Source organism: Hippopotamus amphibius, chromosome 6 (assembly GCF_030028045.1).
Source record: "Hippopotamus amphibius kiboko isolate mHipAmp2 chromosome 6, mHipAmp2.hap2, whole genome shotgun sequence".
In the NCBI taxonomy this organism is placed as follows: domain Eukaryota; kingdom Metazoa; phylum Chordata; class Mammalia; order Artiodactyla; family Hippopotamidae; genus Hippopotamus; species Hippopotamus amphibius.
Genome location: NC_080191.1, coordinates 14,931,325 through 14,949,877, shown reverse-complemented (window position 1 = coordinate 14,949,877; position 18,553 = coordinate 14,931,325). Strand labels below are relative to the sequence as shown.

At 34.4% G+C, this 18,553-nt stretch overlaps 1 protein-coding gene across 3 annotated transcripts in view; it reads left to right on the top strand.

The window, feature by feature from the left end:
• GRIK2 (glutamate ionotropic receptor kainate type subunit 2) overlaps nucleotides 1–18,553 on the top strand; it is a 618,311-nt gene that overhangs the window by 363,396 nt on the left and 236,362 nt on the right. For all 3 annotated transcript variants that reach the window (XM_057738750.1, XM_057738752.1, XM_057738751.1), the window contains exons 7-8: nucleotides 11,110–11,253; nucleotides 14,390–14,497. In XM_057738750.1, the coding sequence (XP_057594733.1) occupies nucleotides 11,110–11,253; nucleotides 14,390–14,497 (252 nt within the window). The remainder of the gene's footprint in view (nucleotides 1–11,109; nucleotides 11,254–14,389; nucleotides 14,498–18,553) is intronic.

Sequence of the window (18,553 nt, the reverse complement as noted above, 5' to 3'; positions counted from 1 at the left end):
TTTATCTAAATCATTTTTTACTTCCCAATCTTATTGCCCAAACTCATAATTGTGTTTGATGTCAATAACACAATATTTTTAAACGTTGAATGAGTGAATCAAACTGTAATGCACTTAGAGACAAATGAAAAAAAGATAATTGTGAAAGCATATATTCATGTGGGAAAAGGGATGTTCAAGAGACACAAGAGTGGGCAAGCTTTTCCTCGTGGCAATAAAACAATAATTAGTTAAATCAATATATTTTCAAAGTAGGAAATAACCAGGTTAATTTAAGTAGTGATGAGACAGGGAATCTTCAATTTAAGATCTAAGGTACCTTGAAATGTGAATATGCAAATCAATTCTTATTTTTTTCTTCAAAGACCACTTCCTGATCTAAATTGGTATTATTGGTGCTAACATACTTGAGATTCTCAATCACTCTACTCTTATAATTATGACATATTTAAAGAGCTTTATAGTTCTCACTTTTCTAAATTTATCTAATTTGATCCTTACAACGTGAGGTACATTATTCTTCTTATTTTAAAGATGAGAAAAATGAAGCTAAGAAAGATAAGATAACATGACTTACAGTAGTGACTAATAAATTACAAAGCTAAAGCTCTGTCCCATTAGATTTCTGTGAAACTTTTACTTTTTCACATTTCTGTGAGAAGTTACTATTACAATTTTGTATATAGAGCACAATATAAAAAGCTAAACACATAATAAGAGCATAACAAGTTAAGAACACATATTAAATGTGATATGTTTTCATATCTATTGTTTTATTTGTCCAGAAATATCTATATCAATTTCTACGTTATTTTTCAAATCATGCTTAAAATAGATCTTTACTATAATTTAATTTTTGGTTTGGGTAAATAATATATGAAGTATCGGGTTTTCAATTTTTATAGGCATTTGGAATTAGTACTTACAAGAACCCAAGTTTCTGATGTATTTTTGGTTTATATATTCCTAGATCTCAAATTACAAAGAATCAGCCTGTTAACAACATTTAAAAAATCAATTTTAATTCATTACATTGAAAAAAGTAAATGTAAACAATATTGATGAATATAAATATTTAAATGCAAGATGCTAATTTGAGCTCCAAATATCAGGATAATTGGATGTATTGGACACCAGCTGGAAGTGCAGAGAATACTTCTCCTTGATATTGACTCTTCTCTAGATCAATAGCAGTTCCAAATGTAGTAAAAAGCAGACATGATTTAACAGGACCTAAATTATTAAAGCCAGAGCATTGTTGCTAGAGAGTTCATTAACAATCCCATCAATACAGTGTAGTTCATGGACACTAGCAAGAGCTTCATGGAACATTTTAAAAGAGAATGCGATATCTCAATGGACTGATCTTAGTGGAAAAATTTAATTAGGTAAGAATAATTACATTAGTTAAATGAAACTTTTAATTGAAAACCTGTTGGCATTCTCTTACCTGCTTCACAGCTGTTCCTTAATCATTTCTGTTTAAAAAGTGAAGAGTTTCTCTATATGGTATTTGAGAAACATCTAAACATCTTAGAATTTGTATATAAATGTTTAAAGTAGTTTAGACAGTGTGGCAGTAAAAACAAATAGGATTATCTGCTTGGAAAAAGGTGCATTTTAAAGATATAGGAAAGAAAGAAAATTGTATAGAAAATGTTCATGATGAATATGTATAATTCTTGGAAAGAATATAAAATAGTCATCTTCTAAAGCTTTCACAATTCCAGCATTAAAACTCCATAGACTGCATTTCATACCTTAAAAAGATCTAAAAGCTTGCAGAGAAATAATGCTGTTTTGTAAAATTATCTTGTTGACTGTTGGTAAAGAAAATGGCATCCAGCAAGAGTTCTGGCAAGATTGAAAGCCCAAAATTGTATAATACAAATATGAAGAGCCAATGAAAACTCTTACTCCTAAAATTAACATTTAGACTGCCTGTTAAAAATAGGTGAAATTGCTGCCACAATTTTTTTGGTAGCTTTTAGCTTAAGACAGAAAGTATTAGTTTGAAGAGGCAGAGACACATTCAAATTCACAAATTTACAGGAATACCAAACAAATAGATCCATTAATTACTCATTGCATTAATCCTGGCCCAGGCCATTTCTTTTCTGAATCTCAGCAAAACTATCATCTGATACTGTTTCCCTTGCTTAGTCTTCAAAGCATTGCCGAACTTGAATTTTCTTCCTAACTCATCAATTTGACTGTGAGGCTGAATCCATTCTATTCCTTTCCCTTCACCTTTCTTCATCTTTCCTTTAAGTTCTCATTCCTTTTAGCCCTCATGGGTACTGAATGCCATACAGGTAGCTGCAAAAATCCATATTCCTTTTAAAGGAATTCTTTTAAAGGATTTTAAAGGTCTTTCACCATGCAGTTTCTGGAATGTCCTTTTATTCAACCAGTCTGCAATACGGGAGTCACTCTAGTTAGTTAACAAACATAAAATACAGGCATATCCTTATCCTAACTCTGTAAGAGGGACAAGAGATGATAAAATTCTGGGATATTAGTAAATGAGTTTTTTTTTTGTTTTGTTTTGTTTTGTTTTTTAATTGTAGTAAGTATATTTTATTTATTTTTATTTTTTTATTATTTTAATTTTTATTTATTTATTTATTATTTTTTGGGGGGTACACCAAGTTCAATCATCTGTTTTTATACACATATCCCCGTATTCCCTCCCTCCCTTGACTTCCCCCCACCCTCCCTCGAGTCCCCCCCACCCTCCCCGTCCCAGTCCTCTAAGGCATCTTCCATCCTCAAGCTGAACTCCCTTTGTTATACAACAACTTCCCACTGGCTATCTATTTTACAGTTGGTAGTATATATATGTCTGTGCTACTCAGTAAATGACTTTGGATAAGAGAGGAAGGGTTTTAGTTTTTCTCTACAGGCTATCAGGAAGCCAGAGTGGGTTTTAATGTGTGTGAGGAGTTTAACAGTGAAGTTGAAACAACAAAGAAAATATAATACAAGTATTGGCAGATTTTATTGGACCAGGCCAGAATTGGGTAGAATGAACACAGACGATGGCTGAAGAAAAGTGACCTTTGGTTTTTCTTATTTATAAATTTGTATGAAATATTGGTACAAAAGTGTATTAAATAAGCATACAACTCATAAAGAATTATGGGGAGGAGGTGGATAAACTAGGATTTTGATTTTATTACAAAGGCCAATATAAAATTGGAATGAAAGATGAGATTTCTAGGAATGCAAATGTAAACCACAGGACACCTTAAAATCCACCTGGTTCCAGTCCTTCCTTTTACAGGTGAAGAAACTGAAGACTAGAAAATACTACAAGGCAGATTTGTCCAGGTTCACATTGCTGATGGGTAATTATCTGTTCAATAGCAGTCCTTAGTTTAGTAACAAAATGGAAGATACTGTAATATTTTATCACTTATATTTAAATTCTAAACTTGTCAGATAATGTGTGTGTATTCAGTAACTTTTTTTTTTTTTTTGAGCACTGAATTGTGGCATTGTGTACACACCACATTTTATAGGGATCAAGTTGTTGTATGATAATTTCCTTCCTGCTCCTTCTCCTTCCTGAATTCGATCTGCTTTCTTGAACAGCACGAGGCCTGTTCCCTCATTTAGGCTAACAGGGGGTACAGAGGGTTGAAACATTATACTTTCTAAACTGGTTCCTTGTTTTGGACCATCTCCATCTTGATGAGATTACTGCTCTTCTGCGGGTCATCATCATCATCATCTAGCACCTGCCTGTTCACCGCGAGCCAGGGATTGTGCAAACTGCTTTAATGTATTATCTCATGCAGTCTGTGCAGTCCACGCAGCTGCTGGTAAAGAACTCCGTTTCAGAGGAGTACAAAGAGCCGGCAACACAGTAAGCATAATGGCAGCTGCAGTGTAACTGGGAGAATTGTCTCTGACAATTGGCTCCCGACTGGGTCTGAGGGCATTTCTTCTTCAATCCCTCAGTTTCGTTAGCAGCCACTGTGCACCTGCTCTGTGCCGGGCAGAGTGCTGGCTGCAGTGTGCCAGCTGAATGAGCGAACACCAGCCTGCCTTCCATGTGTGACCCTCACCCTTGATCCGAGGGGTGGATGATCCTCTGTCCCATTTAGGCTTGTGCTGATCGGGCGAGGGAGCTACAGAGGTCAGGATCCAGCCCTTTCCCCACCAACCTTAATAATCACATCTTCTAATTGAAGAATCAGTATTTGTAATTGTTTTTCTCGTGGAACTATCTGGTTTATAAAAGTGATTTTTCCAACCAAAAACAGATATGGCAGACCATCATTTTTCATTTCCGAGTATAAAATGAGGAAACAAGGCAAATGCGGATTTAAATAGTTTTTATTATTTGTTTCAGATGAAAGATAAAGTCAATGAAAGAGCCAGGAGTCATAAATTTAAACTCATGTATCAGACCATGCTGCTCTCTGTGCTATGCACTGTACTTCAGATGGGAATTCAGAAATGAGCAAAATTTAAGACGTAGGAGTTCCAGAATGGATCTGCCACCTGCCAGCTAGCATTCAGATCTCAAAGGGGACCTGCCTGCACTTATTTAATGGAAAGATAAATGTGTTCACGGAACTGTTACTATAAATTCATTTAGAAACGGGACAGAGGCTGCACTCACATTCCTCCCAGGTCTGAGCTGCTGGCAGATTTGGTTCACTGTACCTCTGGGAGGGAGTACGTTCTAGCTAGATGGCAAAGTGTGATTGTTATTCAGAGCTTCCTAATACCTATTTCTTTTACGGTTTAAATGAACTTTTTGGTTGAATTCATCAATGTATTGAAAAATGCTTTTGTATACCTACTATGGGCAAGGCAACATATGAGATACTGTGCACGGTATTACAAAGATAGGTATGCTTATTATCCAAAAGCTTGTACCTAGAAAGGAAGATAAAAAGTGACAAAGTGTAAACAGTTTTATTAGAAGTAGAATGTTCAAGGAGGAAATAAGATACAGATCATTGATGCTTAGTTTGTGAGGATTCTAGGTACTTTTGGAATAAAGTGAAATCTATGGACCATCTTCCCAGAAAAATGCATGATCAATTTTTTTTAATATCTGTGTTGGAGTAAAATTGATGTATTATACTTCCCATATTTAAATTGTGTAATTTGATAGGTTTTGACCTAAGTATACACCATATAACCATCACTACACTCAATATATGATCACATATCATATCACTCTTAAGATTACTTACATTTAAATGTAAATTATTAAATACAATATTAGATGTGCTTGGAGCCAGGTCAAGAGCCCAAATATGCAAAAAGTGCTTAAGCAGAATGACATTATCATAAATGTAACTCTTCTGGCATCATAGAGAAAATAAATGGGAAAAGGCTGTATTGTAAGTTCTCCCAGGCAAAACTCAATGGGGTATCCAAAAGCCGTGTTGCCAGGGCATGGAAAGTTCCAAAAGATTGCCTGTCCATTGGGAAGGATAAATACTTTTGGTAGCTTTTTAGTGTATCAGAGAGATTTTATGTAGTGATATTCCCTTCCATGGTCATATATAGTTCAAAATTGCTCATTTCTAATTAATTGTTTCATCCTCCATGCAAATAAAAGCGATGCTTTAATTTTTATAACTCCCAGAACATATATCCCAGAACTTTACAAAGAAGATATTTAATGATGATTACAGTGATCAGAAACTGAAATAACATGTGCACTCCACATGGACATGCTTGGTAATTACTGCTCAGTACCAGAATCTTCTGTAAATGAAATCTAAGTCCATAGAAATATTTTCACTATTCACAGTATCCATTATTATTCTTGTTTTTATATATTTGGAAATGTTTCAATCATACATCCAAAATCGAAAATATTTAGCAATGGTAATTTTTATTATGTGAAACTTTTGGCAGCATCGAATCTCCCCGATTCTTCAATTACTTAAAAATGTGCAGTGGATGTTTTCAGAGCATAAAAGAAATGTAAGCATACTTATATTTCACTGTTCTTTCAGTACTTGAAAGTCTCATCAGACGTGAGATTACTTGGGACAGATGAAATAGCACCGGGTGACTAAACCAATTTCTGTGGCAATAGCTCAACCATAGAAATTAGCATTCGTCACTCTTCCACCTGCATCCGTGTTACACACTCCATGCCTAAAAGTAATTAGAGTAGGTATGAGATAAACCCAGCCATAAGTTAGGAGATGGTTAATGCATATTTAAAATGTATGAGAAGGCACTTCTTGTGATCTTTGCAAGCCATCCGTTTAAAAAGATCACTGTTGTTTTATTGAAATGTGTAGGACTATATTGCATAGTTTTAAAGGTTTGCAAAACAAGTTTTTGGCTGACAAGACATTCTTTGTAGGTTAACTAACTTATTTTGGGAAAAAAATTGAAGTTCCAGCTTCAGTCTAGTCTGAGATGGGCTCTCAAGGGGGCTTGTATTGCTATTGATAGATGCTTGACCTAGCAGCGAAACGTGGAGGGCTGCACTTGATTCTGTCTGTACCTACCTAGACTGTGCTTCCTTCTGGGCTGTATTCCCAGGGTGAACAGATATTCTAGCTTTCCAATAAGTGTAATCTATTTATATATAAGGGAGTAATTATACTTGAGAGAGAGAAAATAGGACAGATTGTTTTGTTTTCCTTTCTGATTTATTTTTTTCTCTCTGCCTAGCTTTTGTCTTTGCAGTTTAGGATCTGAATGACTACAACTTTCTCTAACCCCCTACTATGGATTTTAATAACCAGATTGTACACATAGTCTATTTTAATTGAGTTGGTTAAATTACAGTTATGTTTATCTCTGAAGGTTTTTTTTAGAGGTAGCTATGATGTATAAGGAAAAAAAAATTGACTTGGAAGCCAAATGAACTTTTATTTGAATCTCAACTCAGAGATATACTTACTGTGTATGGGACATAATTGTCTGGTATTCAGCAGAGCCTCCAAAAATACAAGATCTGCTGCTGTCAGTTTCCCCTTCATTGCCTGTCATAGTTTCAGTGAGAATATGGTTTAGGGGAGGCAGCTGGTTATGGTAGTTAGGACAGTGGTTCTGAGAATTAGACCTTGTCTGAATCTTGTTTTTAAGTCTTGTTTCTGAGTCTTATTTCTGCTAGAGTCTTGTAACAATAGTTTGGATGGTAGTTCTAAGAGCTCAGCTTTGCCTGAGTCTTGTTTTCTGAGTGTTATTTCTCAAGGTGGTGAGACCTTGAGAGGATTACTTCAACCTTGCTAAACTTCAGTTTTCTCTTCTCAAAATGATAATAGTAATATCACCTAAAACATAGGGTCTTTGTGAAATACATGTAAAGAAATTGACACAGTTGTGTGGCATAGAGTAAGCATGCAATGTAACTTGATAGTAATAATAATATTTTTAAAATGATGACAAAGTAATTAACCTGTGTGTCTTCTCTACTTTTCTCCTCTTCTACTCCTCATTTCTTTCCTTGTATTTTTCCATTGAGAGAAGAGTCAAGGCAAAGGATTATAGAGTCAAAATGAGAAGGTGAAAGACTTAGCAAGAGCAGCTCAATCAAACTCTATAGTTTAGAGCTGGGAGTAGAGATGCCCCTTAAGCCTGATCTTGAAAGATACTCTAGTAACTTTGCCTTTTGAAAATCTAATGAGCAGCAACTGTATAGATTAAATCTACTTTTTTTATAAACTTGTACCTGATTAATGTTACTAACTTTCTAACTAACCTATTATTGACTCAATCTCATACATCAGTGTATTTCTTTTGTTGTGAATTTATAATTACCAGTTCTCCACAATCAATACTTTTCCTTACTTTGTAGTACATTTTTTTTATGTAAACAGTAACTGCTTATCAAGAAATTATATAATGTATTTAAGTACTTATTGATATCTTATATTTTGTAACTTTAAAATAATTTAAACTGTTTTGCTCTATTAAATGTAGAGCACTGAGCAAAAAACTAGAGAGAAGTATGTAAATTCTGGATAGATTTTCTAGATTCAAATCCAGCTCCACCTCTACAAGCTATGATTTTTAGACCACTTACATAACTGTTCTCTGCTTCAATTTCCTATTTTATACAGACCCAATTAATTTCCAACAGCATGATGGTTATGAGAATTAAAGGAAATGATTTAAGGAAAGTGCCTCACACATAGTAAATGCTGAATGAATGTTAACTAGTAATATTACTAAATTAAGGCAAATTTTCAAGCATATGCATTCTCGTGAAAATAAGAAAAATTTTTGATAAGCTGGAGTTTTCTCAAAACTTTTTAAAGCTGAAAGAATTTACACATGTACAGTTTTGCAAAGAAGACAGTAAAGGTAAGTTTGACAAGATCTCAAGTCTAAAATGGAAAACAACTCCATATTATCACATAAAACAACTAGTCTGAAAGTAGGACAAAAAAAGCACCCTAAGCAGGTGAAAATATTATAAAGAGCAGTTTCAGAAGTTCTATTTATTGCTTTATAATAAATCAACATATTTTAAACTTCAAGTTCAATAAGAAATTTGATCAGCAACTTTTTAAATATTTACAATTTTTTCTCTAGTATTTATCTTAGAGTTTAATAAATATTGTCTCTTTTTCATAATCACATTTAAAGTCAAAGAAGTTAGTTTATTATCATCTAGTATATCCTCTGATCCAGAGGTAAACTATGTACCAAAGCTATGTACCAGAGCTAAAACTATGTACCAAAAATGATTTTCAAATTTTTAATTAGGCAAAATTCTTTCCTAGCCTTATCATTTTAAATAAGGTTACTATTCTAGGATTTTCATATAGGTCACATAAGATCATATAAGTCAGTAAGATAGTAGTAATATCATAGTTTGTGTTCTTTTAGTTAGTTTGTGGCAATAGATCAAAATTTTCATCTTGGGAATAATTGCAATGGTATTTAGTAAACCTCCAGCTTAAAAAAGCATAAAAAGGAAAAAGGAAAAAAATATAAATTCTACTCACTACTATCTCTCAAGAGTAATCATTAGTATCATTTAAGTGTATTTTCTTCCCTTTTTTTTTTTTCCTGATTGTTGTTGTTCATATAACATGCAGCATGATGTTTAAGAATACTTGCTATGAATAGTGAGGCTGTTTGAATCTGGGCCTCTCCACCTCTTGGCTGTGTGACTTTGTTTAGTTACTTAACTTCGCTAAACCTTGGTTTTATCATTTGTAAAAAGGCAACAATATCAGTGTTTTTATTAAACCATTATTGTGAGAATTAAATAAGTTAGTATTTATTAAGTACTCATAAAGATGTATATAATGGTTTATGCCGGAAATACAGTTCCTTATAATCTACTTTTATACTTAGCATTTTATCACATGCAACTTCACATCTGAATGATTTTCCAAAACATGATTTTTCATGTTTATGTAAAACATTGTGATTTTATTGTTTCCTTATTTTGCACATTCAGTAGGTGTGTACTCTTTTATTTTTTTAAATTAATAATGTATGTAGCTTTTGTTATCTTTGATTTTCTCATGGCAAATTTCAGAAAGAGAAATTACTGGGTTAAAAAGAACATGGATATTTTAAAAACTCCCTTGTGGTGCAACTTGCAAAATTGCCCTTCATCTCTGCTCTAGTAGTATCTGAACATGTTCGTATCTCTATACAGTTGTTGACAGTGATTTTTAAAAAATTCATTTTATTTTAAAATCAAATGTGTCTTTCATGTCTTGGCAACATTTTTTTTAAAAATCATCCATGTGATATATGAAATATGTCCTCTGAGTGTTAACTCAGGGCAAAGACAAATAAACATCAGTCTGCTCCTCAGGCTCACGATATGTGCCTGTATAAACTCCACTACTGTGGTTTTCACTATGCAGCCATCAGAGTGTGTGAAAGTAGTCAGCTGGTATTTACCACATGAAGGTTATGAATCTGAGCTATATTCCCCAAAGATTTATGAACTATAAAATGGTATTATTATTATGTTCTGTCATTGCATTGTGCTCTGTAGCTGCCTTCCATTTTATGTGGTTAAGTTCCCGAGGATCCATTTGCATGAAAGCTACTGTGTGTACTCATTTTGTATTGTATTGTGGCAAACGCTATAATCTACAGGGTTCCTATTCATTTTGGAATTCATTTCACAGCTCACTAATTGTGTGAATGAGAAGAGGAAATATATGCTTTTATTCCAATGCATGCCAAGCAGATGGCCCAAAGTTCATTGCTACTCGCATCGTCAGTGTGGCTCTCTTCTGTAGGTAGTGAGCCTGGCGTCCATCCGTCAGACACAGTGTGAGGGTCCATTTAACACAGTGCTTGACAGCCACTGAGCCTCTGGTTTGTTATGACTTATAAACATTTTAGTTTTTATCATCCATCTCTAAAGTGGTCAGTCATTTGAGCAGGTGCAAACAAAGTAGAATTCATATTCATTTTACTTGAGAAGCCAAAATGAACTTTTATTCATATGGAAATTTTGGGAAAAGAAAACAGTACAGGGTATTAAGCTTAGTTTCTTGAAAGGGGATTAAGGCATGTATTGACATTCAAAACTCTAGCATCATTTCTGAGATTGAACCTTTTGAAAAGCTGCATTGCAGAAAAAATTAGGGTTTATATCTTTAAGCTTTTTAGATGAATCTCTTCAAATCTCTTTTTTCTTCCTATGCAAGGAAATTATTTACTTATTTACTTTTGTATACAATATATAATTTATGTAACCATTCAAAATGTTCACATTTGCATTCTCCGTGTGTGTGTGTGTGTGTGTGTGTGTGTGTGTGTGTGTGTGTGTGGAGTGTGTCCACGCACACAGTAGAACAGAGTAAGATAGAGACAGGGTGTGACAGAAACATGAAATAATGCATGTCTGCAACATTTCCTACTTCAGCAGAGATACTAGGATGATATGAAATTGGGTTAGCAATTCAAGAAAGGGAGGGTAGGTCAGATGTCCTAATGGAGCCCATAAAGTGATTTGATCACAGTATCTTATTTAAGAGAACCACAGCATGTGGGGATACTGTTTTCTCCCTTACATGAAGAAAAACTGGGTATTTATTTCTCTTACCCTTTCCTTCTCTCCAGTTCTAAACCACCTACCATGGGCTTCCCATGTTGTATTGATGCCACATTTCCTCTTTTCTCGGCTTTCAGACTGATGCTGCTCTCATGTATGATGCTGTGCACGTGGTGTCTGTGGGCGTCCAACAGTTTCCCCAGATGACAGTCAGCTCCTTACAGTGCAATCGGCACAAACCCTGGCGCTTTGGGACCCGCTTTATGAGCCTAATTAAAGAGGTGAGTCAGGAGACGCACATCTGTCCTATCTCGCTTGTCCTCAAGCTGAAAGAATTGAGATTCTTGCAGTTTTCCTAACAGGTGACCTTTCACTTTTATCTTTTAAATTAAACTTCCTACCTTCCCCCATACAAACAAAATTAACATCTTTACTAAATAATATGGAAAAAAAGTGGAAAAAATTGTGTGATAAATACATGGATTTCCTACAAAATATCTATGATTGTGTGAACAGATGAAAACAGGGACCTATGATTTATGACATTGTTAATTTTCAACTTTCTGACTCTTTATGTGTGTTACTTTTCATTTACATGGAAACATAGGTGTTTAAAGAATATTTAATCGTAGGCCACAAAGTATGCAATGAATTTTTAATGTGAACACCCTTTGCACTACACTAAATTACATCCAATTTGTAAGGTTTCAAGAATTGTTTTTTAGAGTTATGATTCCTAAGTATAATGTCTAGTTGTTTTAATTATATTAGAGTTAACATAAAACAGAATATATGGATTCATAAAAGTGCAAAGTTTACTTCGTGTTGCATGACACAGCCATTTTTGTGGCCATGTATCATTTGTTATTATGTCTGTTATAGTTTTAGACCAAGCATGCCCATAGTGAGAAAAAAAAAAAAAGGAAAACTCTTAAAGATCACACACATACACAAACACATACTCTTAATTTATACACACATATTCTTTCCATTCTTCCTCTCATGAGGGAAATTCCTTTGTCAGCTAAGTGTGCTATTTATTTGATTACAACAGGAGTTTTTTTTAATTGTTTTTATTAAAGTATAGTTGATTTAGGAGATTTTATATGAAAGTTTTTTTTAAAGCTGTTGAGTTCTGTATATTTATTTTGTATCCTTCAAATTTACTTTTTTAAATTATTTTATTTATTTACTTATTTTTGGCTACGTTGGGATTTATTTATTTATTTTGGCTGTGTTGGGTCTTAGTTGCTACGCGAAGGCTTTCTCTAGTTGCGGCAGGTGGGGGCTACTCTTCGTTGTGGTGCGCAGGCTTCTCATTGCGCTGGTTTCTTTGCTGTGGAGCATGAGCTCTAGGTGTGTGGGGTTGAGTAGTTGTGGCATGTGGGCTCAGTAGTTGTGACTCACAGGCTCTAGAGTGCAGGTTCAGTAGTTGTGGCACATGGGCTTGGCTGCTCCACAGCACGTGCGATCTTCCCGGACCAGGGATCGAACCCGTGTGCCCTGCATTGGCAGGCGGATTCTTAACCACTCTGCCACCAGGGAGGCCCTATATGAAAGGTTAACTATGAAAAGTTAATCTTTGCTATAAAAAGTCACAGCTGTTATTACTATGTAAGATTTTTCATGAATGGCTTAAAAGAAATCATCAGCTCCTCATATAATAATTTTTCATCATGAAAATAAAAGTGCAAGCAGAATCATAATTAAGAATCATCAGGTCCTTGGCAAAGAATACCTCTGAATTGTCCTTGTCTAGCTGTTACTGAACCCTCAGATAGGTGAAATGATACTCCTAGAACAAAATACAATTCTTTTATTACTTCACATTCTCCATCTACTTCTGGTGTAAAGCTAAGCATCAGAGGGCTGCAGAGATAGCACACTGGTTTGGCTGGTTGCAGAAGAGCTTTTTCTGAACGCAGCACTTGAGACAGGTGCCAAACAGCCCTGTGAGACGCTGTTGTATGAAACTCGCTATTGTATTTTTGTAGGGTGTTATTGAGGATCTTGTCCATTAAATCACACAGAGTCTCTCTTACGAGGACCAAAAAGAGACATTTCTGTCAGATCTTAGTACCAGGAAAAACTGAGTTTCTCCTGGGCAATGGGTATTTCTTAAAGTATGGATCCTATATGTTGTGTTTTCATCATATTTTCTTCTTTGCATTGGTTGCTGGAAAGGTCAGAATAGAGCTTGTGATTGGATACTATTCAGCACTTCTACTTCTGTACTTCTTGATCCCATTGCTTCTTTTTATACTAATACAGATTTTTGTTAACCACTCGCAATTATTTTCTTTGAAAGAAGTTGAATTAAAAACTTTTTTCTTCCTGTCTAGAGACTTAACATATGTTAAACTCAGTGATAACCTGTTATAATATGTATAGAGATATGTATTATAGTTTTTTCTATTTTATTTGTAATTGATTAACCTAAATCTATTTTAGAATCCCTGCGCATAAGTATCCAAGAAACACATGGAGCCGAAGAAATGTAGTAATAGTGATATCCATTTGTAATCCTTATTGAAATGTTACCCTTTATCTACTGGGTTTTACTTCTTTTGAGTCTCAGTATATAGTCTTTCAAATATAGTTGTGAGTATATGTTACATTATTTAAAGTTTTCATATATAACTATTTTCCCAAGCTATTTGCAAATGACAAATAATATGAAACATTTATTTTGAGCTGTGTAACCAGCAGAATGGGAAATCTCTTTCTGTTTATAAAAAACCAGATACTTGCTCAACTTTGAGGGATGAACCCATTGTGTAGCTAGATTATTATATTCCCACCTCCTTCTACCTGGAGAGATCTTTCTGCAGGAAGTATAGCTTTATCAAGTAATTTTAGTACATTTCTCCCAGTCTCACACAAGATAAAATAATATAAGCTAATTATTCTAAGTGGAAAGTGTATAATTGAAGTAGTATAACATAATTTTTCATAGATTCAGTTTCTTTCATTGTAATAAAATCTTTATATTACTTTGATGTTAGGAGTGGTATTTTATAATAGTAGTTCTATTTGTAATCACCAATGAGATATTCACTATCTCATATATTATAAGTGAGCAAATTCTTCTCACTTTGCTAAAAGAGGTTTGCTTTTTTAAAACATAAGCCACACATTTCTCATAAAGGAAAGTTGTACCTGGAAAATGCATTATTTAAAATGAAAAATTTAGAATAAATTTTTACTGAAACTAGGATATCATATTTAGAAAAAAACATCCTTCAAAGTTCAGAAGAGAATAAAAATGTTAAACATTAAAAATGTATAGCAAAGTAAATTTATGAGAAGTAACAAAGATAATGTTTCCTTTATTTTTTTGTAGAAAAATTTTATCTTCTCATCTTTTACATATTTACTAACCTATGATTTTTGTTTGTTTGTTTGTTTTCCCCAAAGGCACATTGGGAAGGCCTCACAGGCAGAATAACTTTCAACAAAACCAATGGCTTACGAACAGATTTCGATTTGGATGTGATCAGTCTCAAGGAAGAAGGTCTGGAAAAGGTACTTGAGGCATTCAGTTTACTCACTTTAATTATATAAACATTATATATATTATATAAATATATCCTAGTAAAGAAATAAATATTTCCTGTTGTATTCACATTTTATTGACATTTAACTTTGAGTAACTCTAAAAAATACATCTTCAATTCATTATATTGAATATAATAATTGACAACTAGGACTCAAGGATAAAGGATGTCTTAAGGCAATTTAAATGCTTTGGTTTTCTCATCAGGTGTTTCTGATTCTTTACATGTAATGTATATAATCTTAATTTAATATAATATATATTAATATATTAATATAATCTTAATTAGCTGTAAGATTTGATATAATAATTACAAAATGTTTGGGATAATATGATTCTTTGAATATGCAGCTTATACTCACATGTGCCTACATAGACTTTCCTATTTTACTTTCTTACTGAGAGCAGGCCATACAAAGGATTAAATACTAAAACATGTTTCCACTGTTAGGTCATATTCAAGAGAAATGTCTGAATTAATATACATGAGTAAACTAGATATGAACACAAATGCTATACATTACACTGGATCTTTCTTGATTCCATTTATAGGGATGAGGTAAAGTACAGGAAAGGCTTGTAGAATTTGGGTGTGTGTGCTTACTTTAAGAACATTTTAGAGTAAGTTTGCTTATATTTGTAATATATGCATTTAGATATTTTTCTGATGGATCATTGAAAGTTACAGATTTTAAAAATATTTTGATAAGAACTTGAGAAAAAATTCTGTTTGAGATAATGTTGCTTTAAAGATAAATTATCTTATATTTTATCTAACAATTGAATATGGAGCATCAATCATAGATGGAAATTGCAGAATGAAATTGAATCAAAAGAAGGGGTCTTTTAGCCTGAGAGAAAAAACAGTTTATATCAATGTTGATCCCAATGATGCAGGAGAAAGATATATATTTGATGTCACCAGGACAACTGATGACTGAAGTTTACAGGGGTATTACCTCTTTTCATTGAGAGTTTCAGGTTGTATCCTTTGTCAAGACCATGCAAAATTAGGAACCTTTTATAATAAACTGGAACTAAAATATTCATGAGGCTGTCACTTCCTAATTACCTTGCTTCCAAGATGAGAACATTAGTCTATACCCAAGACTGGAATTGATAATGGTGGAATTTAGTCAGCTCATATGAGCTTATCCCAGTGTTTACTGGGGATGTTATTTGCCAATAATAAATAGATTCATAAAATTATAATATAGAATTGGGCTGTAATAAGTGCTAAAAAGAAGTATCTCATGTTTATATGTCATTCAAATGATGTATTTTGAATCATTTTCTGAAATGTGAACCTTAGTATTGAAACAGTTAATAGGAGTAAAATCCACACTTCTAATATTTGTAACTGTGGAGCAGATAAACGGGGGAGCAGTAGGTAGTTTCTGACAGAGAGAAGTAGGACATATTCGGGGAACTGAGCTTGGGGTTAAAAACGCTACTATGGACACAGCTTTCCACATAGATAGGGCTCATAGATCAAAGTGAATTCTTTCTCCTTTATGTTGCCAGGGCCCTTGGTTAGAACCCAATCCAGTTAGCCATGGTCTAGGAAGGGTACTTCATATACAACCCACCACATTTTTTTTTTTTTTTTAAACTGGGGCAAGGAATAACAACTTTATTTGAGAAGCCAACAGATGGAGAAGACGGTGGACTCGTGTCCCAAAGAACCATCTTGCCTGAGTTAGAATTCCGGCTTCTTTTATACTAAAAGGGGAAGGAGTAAAGTAAAATATTTCCTCATTCTGGTCAGCCTGCAGAGGGGATGTGTTAATTTTTTCCTTCCTGCAGTTATTCACAGGTGGGCTTGGTCAGGTCCAAGAAGGGTCACCAATTCCACATTCATAACCAACCCCATCTGTCCAAACAAGCTCTTGGGCCATGGCAGTGCCTTCTCTGAAGCAAAAGAGGGAGAATAAGGGGATAAAACCATAGGCAACTTTGTCTACCTCAGACAATAATAGGACAATTTCTTTCTTTAAGATCCTGGTATTGAGACTACTAACAATAGGAAAAGGAAAATCAGAATGAATAATTTTCCCAGCTTGAATTCTTCTGGTCAGTTCAAAGACCATACTGTATATTCCATTTTCAAAATATGTTTAGAACCCATCCATTTCTGCTTGTATCCACTGCTACAGTCATAACCAGGGGAGCCTTCACCTGGACACATACATACATTGAAGCCCCAGCAGGCCTCTATGTTCGAATCCTCCTAGTAATCCATTCCCCAAATCACAGCAGGCAGCTGATGTCTTTAAAAGCAAAATGATCCATTTTGTTTCTCTATTTAACTCATCCGTTTATTTTTATTGTATTTTGATTAAGATCCAAACACAATTTACAATGCATTCCCCCTACCTCTCCCACTCAACTCTCACCATTCTCTCGAGTGTTTTCCATGTTCCAGCTACACGGGCTGTTTCTCATTTCCTCACAGGGTCAAGGCTTTTCTATTACTTTGGCAGTAGAGTTTCCCCAGTCTAATTTCCTCATCCCCTTTGCTGGGCTAACTTCTTACTCATCCTGGGGGTTGCAGCTTAAATTTGCTTTTTTGGATAGGTGTCCCCTAAGCATAGTCAAATTTAAGTTTCTCATAGTGTCCTGTACTTTTTCTTCCTGACACTTCCTGTAATTGTGTATTTATATACTTTGGTTTTTTTAAAGGCTATGTCCCTAGGCAGAATACACATCCTATTTATTAGGTGGAGAAAAAAGTGTCTCCTTTCCCACTATTTACATATTCAAGACTGAGCAAAGTGTCTGGCACAACGTACATCCTCATGACATGTTTATTGATTGTTGAACGAATGAAGGATCTCTATGAGAATCATAAGAGATACTTCCCATTGAATGCTTACTCAAGTGTCTGGTCCAAAGTTATTTTCCAATAGCACAGCTTTTTTCCCCCACTTTTTCCAGCTTTGCTCCATACTTACAAAGTGGGAAGAGAAACCCAGTAGTCAAACACTCAGTGTGCTGGGATTGTGAGTCAAGGCTTCAGTGGGTAGAGGATCTTATAGCACAGGAGAAGGCAGCGCTGAAGTCTGAGCTTAAGGGTGCACCAACAGCACCTCTGGTCTTCTACATAGTAGTGCAATTGAATACTTTCTGACACTTTATTACATCAAAGAGTAAAAATAATTATCTTATTCATAAATTTTCCTTTTTTTTTTCCTCTAAGTTTATGTAAGGAAGTACCACAAAGACCACTCAGATGAGAACAAATAAAAGTTATTTTTCAGAGTTTGCTATAGCAAGGGAGCAACTTATATTTGGCAGAGATTCAAGGGCAGGCAAGGGAGTGGAAAAGCTTTATTTGGGAAAGTCTCAGGTGTGCTCTGATTGGAGATTGTTGGCATGAGGAAACTGGAGGTGGGCTAACAAGAGGCAAGGTACCTTGGGTGATTGGTTTGGAGGGTCTATTTGAGTTTCTCTGGTTGCTGCTGAGTTGGAAGAGTGGGGGAAAAGAAAGGAAGCTGGAAGTAATCGAACAAATCTTGACCATTCTGGGCAGACTGCTGCAGAGATTGTAGTTTGGCTTCCCAGGATGCTTGTTCCAGAGGTTCTGGGTTAAAGTTCTACTGTCATACGTGGTCTGACTGTTATGTCTGTGTATTCAGTCTGTTAATGAAATTATTGAAGTCACTTGGAAGAAGAAATAGTAACAAAAAGAAAAACAGCCAAGGAAAATGGGCATAATTAACACGAGGAAATAAAAAAATTTTCTTCACAACTGACAATAGAGTTAATATTTTTAGGGTTTTTTTTTTTCTTTAGAATATCTAACTAGGATATGATTTACCATTGGAAATGGCTTAACTTTACTTACCTAGTCCTCTGAGGCTTAGCTATGTTTTAGGAAAGATCAGTTTCAGATGGAACAAAAACATGACTAATGGAAAAGATACTAAGAAATATTCAGAAGGTTCTTAGAAAATTACTTCAAAAAATTCTGTAGCAAAAAGAGTTGGAAGGGTTTTACACAAAATAGCTTTGAACTGAGTTGA